Source organism: Scylla paramamosain, chromosome 17, assembly GCF_035594125.1.
Source record: "Scylla paramamosain isolate STU-SP2022 chromosome 17, ASM3559412v1, whole genome shotgun sequence".
NCBI classification, from domain to species: domain Eukaryota; kingdom Metazoa; phylum Arthropoda; class Malacostraca; order Decapoda; family Portunidae; genus Scylla; species Scylla paramamosain.
In genome coordinates this window covers 11,007,501-11,016,860 of record NC_087167.1, presented here as the reverse complement: position 1 = coordinate 11,016,860, position 9,360 = coordinate 11,007,501, and the positions used below count along the sequence as shown (strand labels likewise).

Genomic DNA, 9,360 nt, shown 5'->3' with positions numbered 1-9,360 from the left:
GGCCGCCATGATGGACTGGCACCTGTTCCGGCTTGTTGGTTCCAATATTTTTTTAAATTTTTCTGAATTAATTTATTTGGCTTGTATAGTAAGATTTTATGGTTTTTAAAAATATTTCGTTGCTTTTGAAGTGTTTTTCTTGCTTCAGTTAAGTAAATGTGCTGAATTTGGTGTTGTTTTTTATGTAAATAAGGGGCAGTTTGTACGGTGAAATTTACCCAGCCTGGTTTTTGGCTTTTTTATTTGAGGCTTTAATGAAGATTTTATTGCTTCAAAAAATCGTTTATGATTTTTAAAGTATGTTACGTTCCTGTTGAGTTAAGTATGTGGAATTTGAATAGGCTTATTGTCCCTTTGAAAGTGGTGATTTTGTCATTTTTTAGCTTCTTTATTTTTTTATTGTAGCTTGTAACTAAGTGTGCATTATTTTAAAAAATAGTTCAGATTTTTTAAAATGTCTTTTTACCAGTGTAAAGTGGAATAGGTGGACTTTTCAGTGTTTTTAATGGTGTCAAAATTTCCAACACTTTTTCCATATTTCACATAATATTTCTTTATAACTACTGAGACTGGAGGTGTTTTGATATTGTGAATATTAATTGAAGTAATTGTCAAGTCAGAATATATAATGCATTCGAGCCTAGCTTCATTTTTTCTATGGGTCAATTTCAAAATGAAATATGTTACGTACGTATGGCAGCGGGGCGCCGGCACCTCGCCTGTGACGTCATCAAGGATTCGGGACCCGGTCTGCTCCAGTGTCTCCTCAATATTTATCGTAATTTCCAGTGTTTTCCAAGTGTTTCCAGCTGTTTCTAAAGTCAGGCGTGTAGATAATTGTAGTAGAAGGAAGAAAATAAGAGAAATGAAAGAGGAGAAGGAAGAAATAAAAAGAAATGGAGGAAGAGGCAAAACAGGTAAACAATATTTAGCTTAGTTTCCCTTGCTGCGCTGCAGTTCTCTGTAATATTTGGTGTGTTTTAGGTATTTTATGTGTTTAGGATGTATGTAGGAATGTTGTGGGGTGTTTAGAGTGTGTTTTGGTGGTGTTTAGGTATGTTTTGGGTGTATATTTGCTGTTATCATTGTGTTTTGGGTGAATTTTGGGTGTTTTAAATATGGTTTAGGATGTTTTTAGTTATATTGTAAGTGGTTTGAGTCGTGTGGGGTGTTTTGAGTATATTGTGGGATGTTTTTGTGTGTTATGGGTGTGTTTGGGGGTATATTGAGGTGTAGTGAGTTTGTTTTGGGTTTATTTTCTGTTTTAAGTGTTTCAGTGAGTTTGGGTGCGTGGGTCAGGTCTTTTGAGGTGTATTTGATTGTGTGCAAGTAGTTTTGGGTCTTTAAGGGTGTGTTTATGGCGTGTTTGTGGTGTTGAGTGTTGCTTTAAGTGTGTTTTGGATGTTTTGATGTGTTTTGGGTGTGTTTGATGGGTTTGGGGTGTTGTAGTGTATTTTGGGTGTTCTAAATCTTTTGAGTGTGTTTGGATGAGTTTTAGGTATGTTGGGGTGCTTTGAGTGTGTTTTGGATAAATTTAGCGTGGTTGGGGTGGGTTATTTGGATGTTTTTAGATGTTACGGGGTGTTTTGAGTGAATATTCAATATTTGGTTGTGTTTAGGTGAGTGTAGTGGGTATTTTGGGGTGTTGTGATGTGTTTTGGTTGTGTTTTGGATGTTTTGAGTGTATTTTGAGTGTGTTTTGGTAAGTTTTGTTGTATGTAGGGATGTTGAGTGTTATATATATATATATATATATATATATATATATATATATATATATATATATATATATATATATATATATATATATATATATATATATATATATATAATGGGAAGGCAATGAGAAGGGGGACAAAAGAACATGGGATGCACCGCCTGTGTTCATACCGGGATCTGATCTCAGTTCTTGTGAAGGGCCAGAATGCATATTCCTGAAGTCTGGAAGGAGTCGTCCGCCAGCCTGTATGAACACTAGGTTGTAGCTCCAAAACTAACTATAGGATTCTCTCTAAAATAGTCTCATTGAGATTCTCGCAGAAAATTACCTATACGTAACTTAATCTAACCTAACCTAACCGCTACAAGAGTAAATGGGCCGAAACATTACCAGACTTTGGGAATATGCTTCCAGAGGGATACGGGTTAAGGTCGCTTGACACACATCAGTGCTGTATTCGTAATTTTACTTTAATGATTCTCCTCAGGCTGAACGCCTCATGCAGTTGACACTCTCTGAGAGACGCAAAAAAATAATCAATGGGAACATTCTTGTAGCAGAAATCCTGAACTTGTACCCGTGGATTCAGACTTTTGATGGCGTAAGTGTGTATGTATGTACACTTTATGGATTTTGCTACATATTGTTACTAATTGTCAACTTTATTTGTAGGGCTATAATGTATATAGCTATTTATATTTTATAGTAGGTAATTGATATTTAACTACTGGTACTTCCATTCTCCTTCTCAGGCTCAAAGGCCTCAGTGATGGGAGATAAGCACTCATAACTAAGTACAGTTATTGCAGATGCTCATCTCTGTAACCTTCACTTATAATTATTTGATGCTTATATCTTTACAGATAATCAAGGAGTTCCTGAGATTAGAACCACAAGCGGATGAACCAGACCCAAGAGTAGCAGTTTTGAAAGGGCTGGAGAAATATAGGCTCCCAATAATTGCCATTCTCAAAAAAAGAAAAGCAGTTCCTCTGTATATGGAAACCTTACTTGAACTCTATGGCCACGATGAAAGTCAATGTGAGTAAAGTCTAGTTCAATTTGTTCATTTCAGTAGCTGGTAGCAATTTAATATATATATCTTTTCATCATTAGCAATGCATCTTTCACTTTTATAAGCATACTTTTCATGAAACTATGCTGCATGCAAAAACCAAACATTGTATTAAGCATGGCCTATCTAACTGTAATGCTTGCACCAATTTCTATAAAGGTACTAATTTAATTGTTAAATTCCTGCTCTTCTATCAAATTTTTGGCTGAGTGCTATGGCTAAATAATTGTTTGCAGCATAAGTGATGTTAAAGATTTTAATAGGTGTAAAGCATCTCCCTCTCTCTCTCTCTCTCTCTCTCTCTCTCTCTCTCTCATAAGGAAAAACATTATTTCTAGTGTAAATAAACCCAATAGGCTGTCCAATTTGAAATTTAAAATGTAAATATTATCAATCTTTTTAGAAATGTTAGCTGCATCCTCTTCCCTTGCAGTCCAATAAGACAGGTCACTAATTCGTGTGGAGATAGAATTCTTGGAGTCACCTTTGCCGGCACTAGCGCAAGTGCAGACAGTCTGATAAAGGTTTCTTCCATGGTTGTGATGAAGTTCAGGACTTCTCACACTGTTTTGGTGGATATGATGAGAAGAATCGGGAGTTCGGAACATCAGTGCGTTATGTCGGGGCATGTAGGTTCGGCTGGGGTTTTCTTTCTTTCTTTCTTTCTTTTTTTTTTTTTTCGATCAGTATTCATCATATTCTTACGAGGACTTGCTAGACAAAGCATTATTGCATTATGATATTACCCAAATAGTGTCTCAAGTAAAAAACATAACCGCATAATCATACAAAAGATTTGCTGCTGTGACACAAAGGACAAAAAATCATTAGTATACTGGTCGTTCTGAGCATTCAATCAAAATGCTTGTCATTCATATAATTAGTAGAACCATCGAGGAGCTTTATTTTTGTTAATTATTATGTGATAAAGCAATAATTACAGATTTTTAAAAGATTGGTACTCAAATTAGTGGACTGTCCTATTGGATGTGACCATATCTTCACTTTTTCCTTACACAGTTAATTTTCTTTTGTTTTTTTGATTTACTTATTATCATATTTATTTATATATTTATTTATTTGCACCAGATGCTTGCTTAGTTATATTGGGGTTACTTCACCTGCTTGGAGAAAGGAAAGACTCCATTTTTACTAAGGTTAAATTTCAGTACCTTTGATTTTAGAGTGGTGTGTATATATTGAAATTTCTGAATATATTATCACCTTAAGATATACATCTACATATAAATTTTATTTTAATGTCAAAATGTTATTAATGTTTACACTATTATTTCTTCCTTAAGGTACCAGAAGAAGAACTAAGAACAGGGCAGTCTAGTGTGTATTTGATGGTGCACCTGTAGCTGAACCAACATGTATTTCTATGGCTGTAGTCTCATTGGTAGCAGGGCTTTGTGTTTAATATTGAACACCCAAAAAATTGTGAACATTTCCTCCGTTTCACAACATCCCATCTCTTAGGTATCAAGTATGACAAAGGTAACACTTCAAAAACAAAATCTCTACTTGTAAAACTCAATGAAGTAAAGACAGAATTGAGCTACAAAAATGCATAAATCTGCTTCCAAATATATTCAACTCCACACATAATGCCTCTCTCTCTCTCTCTCTCTCTCTCTCTCTCTCTCTCTCTCTCTCTCTCTCTCTCTCTCTCTCTCTCTCTCTCTCTGTCACACACACACACACACACACACACACACACACTAGTCAATTACTAGTTAAAGATTAATCAGTGAAATAAATACATAACATTATGTTAATAAGTTTTCTAAAAGGAAAAGGAAATACTTGTACTTCCCCTTCCCCCCAACCCAGTATTCATGAAATCTTACTGAATTGTTATCTTATGTTATATATATATATATATATATATATATATATATATATATATATATATATATATATATATATATATATATATATATATATATATATATATATATATATATATATATCATGAATGGAGAGTAGACTCTCTCTCTCTCTCTCTCTCTCTCTCTCTCTCTCTCTCTCTCTCTCTCTCTCTCTCTCTCTCTCTCTCTCTCTCTCCAAATTGGGAAGTATTCTTCATGTACCATATGATGCATATATTTTTTTTTATGCATTTTTTAACTTTTTTTTTTTTTATTTCTCTATGTTATTGCAAGTGATACGTGAAGCTTCTTTATTACTGTTCTGAGCATTTCTGTAGATTTGTTTAGTTAGTATATCCCATAGAAATACTCATTTTCTTTTTTTGTGTGGCTTTAAAGGATTAATGGTGACATATGGATATGATCTGGGTTAAAAGCTTGTACAAATAAGGTTAAATGTCTATTTTTGCACTGGTTGTTTCCCTAAGTTTCTTAAAAGTACTGTGATATAATGATTAACAGTGGACTAATTAATTATTCTTTACAGGGTCTGTAACTCCTTACATTTAATTTATGTTAACTTTACTTACATATTTTTTCCTTTAGTTTATGAATGGGAGGAAGGTTTAATATTCATATCTTAAGAGATGATTACTTTCTTTTCCACATTGCAAGTTTTAGTGATTAATACTCACAAATGTGTATTATTTACTTAATGGCTTGTCAAAACAGGTTGTTTTTGTGTTGCTTTTTTTTTTCTCATGCTAGGATGAAGTGTTACTAATGGAGTTTATTTTTTACATCTGTTTTATATATCATTACAGTTTTGAGGGGAGCTTTCTGTTAAATGTTCAAGTGAAAAGCATATTATACTATAGATGATAAAAATTATAGTGTTTATTTTTTTTATTTATTTTTTTTAATGCAATGAAATGGAGGGAACATTTAATTGTATATGAATATATTGAATTTATTATCTATTCTTTCCCTAACCTTGAGACAGCAGTAGCTAGCTGCTAGTATTAAAGGTACTAATGATTCATCATCTGCCTAAGAAAGACTAACTAATTAGTCATTTAATTAACTAACCTATGATCCACTTTACTAATGTGGTTAGTAGAAGCAGTGAACAGTACGAAGGCATTAGTCAGATATATTTGAGTAAGACCATACTCAGGTTGAGTGCTCAGTTAGTCACAAATTGACTAACATTATGTTAGTCACTGTGACTAATGCTGCCACTCGTTCTAGACCCCATGGGTTTTACTAAGAAAAGTTAGTCAGCACGACTAACTTTGGTTTTGTGTGATATAAGCATCTCCATGCTGTGTTCGTCCTCAGGAGGGATATTTTTAAACAATAAATGTACTACTCACTAGAGTGGTGCAGGTGTGGATCCTAATCCTTAGGAGGCTCACCGCCAACAGACAGATCGCTGGAGAGTTCGGTCTAATTTATAGCATATCTCCCTTGGGAGAAAGAGACGCTTGGAGAGAAGGAATTACTCCATGTGGAATGACGGCGGTGGTCATCAAGGGAAGAAGGGAGATTTAGCAGAGATTAGCATGGATCCTTAACTCCACTACAGGTGAGAAAGGTAAAGGATGCAGGTATCGTCCCTAGATCTCCTACGTGAGGGATGCGGGAAAGAGTGGCTTAGTACCATTACAGTAGTAGTAGAAGTGGTAGTAAACCAGTTCACCAGACACACATCTACAATTTAAGTATCTGCGTGATACAATAATTGCATCACAAATTTCCCATTGCTGTGTGTGTGTGTGTATGTGTGTGTGTGTGTGTGTTTGATCCCATGTTACATAGTACATTTTACTTCCCAAAACATACTTTTCTAAACACACACACACACACACACACACACACACACACACACACACGGGCATAGGGAATACATTTGCACACGTGAATATCGTTTACTTAAAAACGCCGCAGGAATGCCAGGGACAATGAAAAGAAAGAGTAGTGTGAGGGCACGGCATTAAGGGATCCATGGAGCTGACTACCTGACGTGGGTCAGGGTCATGTTGCCAGCCTCTCCGCCCTCAGTGTCAACAGTCCCGCTCAAGCCGCCGCCCTGCAGGCCTCCCTACACACACACACACACACACACACACACACACACACACTCATAATCTTTCATTCTACTTGGATTGCCATCAGTGTCGCCTCCCGAAAGTTAATTAATCTAAGACTAATTGATCTGACAGTTAATTTAAATTCTAAGGAAGTGTCTATCTTTCTATCTGTCTTTCTGCCAGTCTATCTGTCTATCTATCTATCTATCTATCTATTCATTTATCTCTCAGTTCGTCTGTCTGTCTGTCTTTCTATCATCATCATTACTGTCATCACCATCATCATTCTTCGACACACAAAGACTAATTTGAACTGGCAGTAAGCGGCGGCGGCGGCAGTAGCAACGGCCGTGACAGCAGCAGCAGCAGCAACAACAACAGTAGTAGTAGTAGTAGTAGTAGTAATAGTAGTAGTAATGGTAGTAGTAGTAGTAGTAGTAGTAGTAGTAGTAGTAGTTGTACTCAGAGATGGATGTTGCAAACGAAGATCCATGCACTTCAGCAAATGCAAATCGTTGATACCATAATCTACTGTTATGATCAGGAAAGGCTTTAGTGCCTGGTCCTAATTACTGAGTGGCACCCGGCCCTCCTTTTAATCCAATTACAAAACATTCTCTTAAGCTGTCCTCCTCTCACTGCTCTTGTCTCTTCTTGAATGAACTTCCTCAAATAATGCAGCACTTGAGGCAGTAGTTTACAATGGCTGGGCAGGATCGGGTAAGAGTACAATTCCTCCTTTCCGAATCCTTACAAGTCACTGATTGGACGAGCGGAGTAAGCTGGACGCTGCCTATTATCATCCCTTCCACGCATCCTGTGAATTGCCAGACATAGGGGAATTTGTGCTTTTACATATAGTTGAGAAAAAAATTAAAACTCGAAGAAAATACCAAGGAATAATATAACAGAAAACGTGTATTTCAATATTCTAGATAGGTAGCATGAATTTTTTGAACAATTTTCACTGCTCGTATGGATGTAAATTTTTAAACAGAAAAGCAATGAGATATCAAGCTACATCCTGACTTTTTTTCACTCGTATTTTCGGTACTCGGACTAAAGAACCGGTTTTTGAAGGGGTATTCACTCCCTTAAATACATTCAGTGAAAGACCTTCGGCTTACTTGAGAGATTCTGTTGTTTCTGTTTTGTATTCACTTGCTTTCATCTTAATTTCGTTACCATGCTGTCATTCACACACGCTGACAGTCTCTCTCAGAACAGTGTAAGTGAAAATTGACGCAATTATCTGCTTCCAGTAACAAGCTCCCTCTCTTAGTTACTGTTATTTCTATTGCAGGGTGACAATTTCACGGCAACATTCTGAATACTGTTCCATCCTCTTCTGAACCAGCCACTTCTAATTCTCCTGCGGTATTTTAATAAGACTAATATTCCTGCAGCAGCGAGTTCCTATCTATCACACAATTGCAAATACTTACCTCTGGATTTGCAAGCTAAATCTGGTTAACTTCTCTCTTACTGATAGTCTTAGTACTCTTACTGCATCCTTTTCGCGAGCTGCTCTCACTCTCATAAAATATAAGCGCATTTTACATCCCAGTAACCGTTGGCCGCTGGACTACGTTTTATTCAATGCAGTTACGTGAATTATTGTGTTCGCTGTTTCGCTTTGTCTTGCTCAGAGAGAGAGAGAGAGAGAGAGAGAGAGAGAGAGAGAGAGAGAGAGAGAGAGAGAGTTAATTCCTTTATTCCCTCCTAAACATTAGCACAGTTTTTAATGTTATGATAGTTCCATCGCCTCTCTCTCTCTCTCTCTCTCTCTCTCTCTCTCTCTCTCTGAGCAAGACAAAGCGAAACATGAGTCTGTATGAGTATTTCTAAGGTGCATCATCATCTCACTTCTCAGAGCCTACTTACTCTAAGACCAGTAACGAACTACGCCTCGTTGTTTCAATCCCTTTAACAACCTTGTGTAAGTTTCATACATTTCCACTAGTATTTGCCTAAAACACATAATTTTCGACTATATTTCAGTATCTTTAATTCAACCTCTTTAATATTCACTGACAGTAAAAATGCGAACAATAAAATGCATTGGTGATTATGGAGAATCAACCCTCTACGGGGAAATAAAATTACCAGATGTTGTGTTGTGGGAGACTCAGTGGGGCTGATGAAGGAGCCCCTATGGAAGAATTATTCATTAGGGCGGAGGGAAGGAAGGTTAGAAAGATCCAACATTTGGGTGTAGAAAGGCTAACTGGTTGCATTTTAGTTTTTTTGTTCACATACTTCAATCAGCTGACCCTCACAACCTTGATCGGTGAAAAACGCCTATGTGTCGTGTGTGCATCCATATTTCTTAGTCCATCGCTTTCCAAAGGATAATGAGAAGGATAATGAAAACGTTAGCATCACATAAGTAAATGCTGGGGTAGATAGAAATGCCTTTTATAGTGACTCTTTAATGTTGAACTATTGAGGTCCTATGGTGAGCTACATACGTATACGTAGAGGTTCAGTGTCAGGATAGATATGGAGGCTCCATGCTGGGATTTTTCTTTAAGTAAGGGCCACTGACCAAGGTCAACGAACATTTTTAGTATAAATAAACCACCTAAGTGCCTGTTC

General features: G+C 36.4%; 1 protein-coding gene across 1 annotated transcript; it reads left to right on the top strand.

Moving 5' to 3' along the window:
• The first annotated feature begins 1,907 nt into the window (after positions 1–1,907).
• Positions 1,908–4,520, top strand: LOC135108668 (uncharacterized). The gene is made up of 4 exons (XM_064019824.1): positions 1,908–2,321; positions 2,584–2,761; positions 3,885–3,952; positions 4,100–4,520. The coding sequence occupies exons 1-4, from the start codon at positions 2,220–2,222 to the stop codon at positions 4,157–4,159; spliced, it is 408 nt and encodes a 135-aa protein (XP_063875894.1). The 5' UTR covers positions 1,908–2,219; the 3' UTR covers positions 4,160–4,520.
• The last annotated feature ends 4,840 nt before the right edge of the window (positions 4,521–9,360 follow it).

Excerpts from the sequence above, each read along its gene's own strand:
- LOC135108668 (XM_064019824.1), top strand. The coding sequence starts at position 2,220 with ATGCAGTTGACACTCTCTGAGAGACGCAAAAAAATAATCAATGGGAAC. Across the intron at positions 2,322-2,583 it reads GGATTCAGACTTTTGATGGC|ATAATCAAGGAGTTCCTGAG; the intron begins GTAAGTGTGTAT and ends ATATCTTTACAG. Across the intron at positions 2,762-3,884 it reads TGGCCACGATGAAAGTCAAT|ATGCTTGCTTAGTTATATTG; the intron begins GTGAGTAAAGTC and ends TATTTGCACCAG.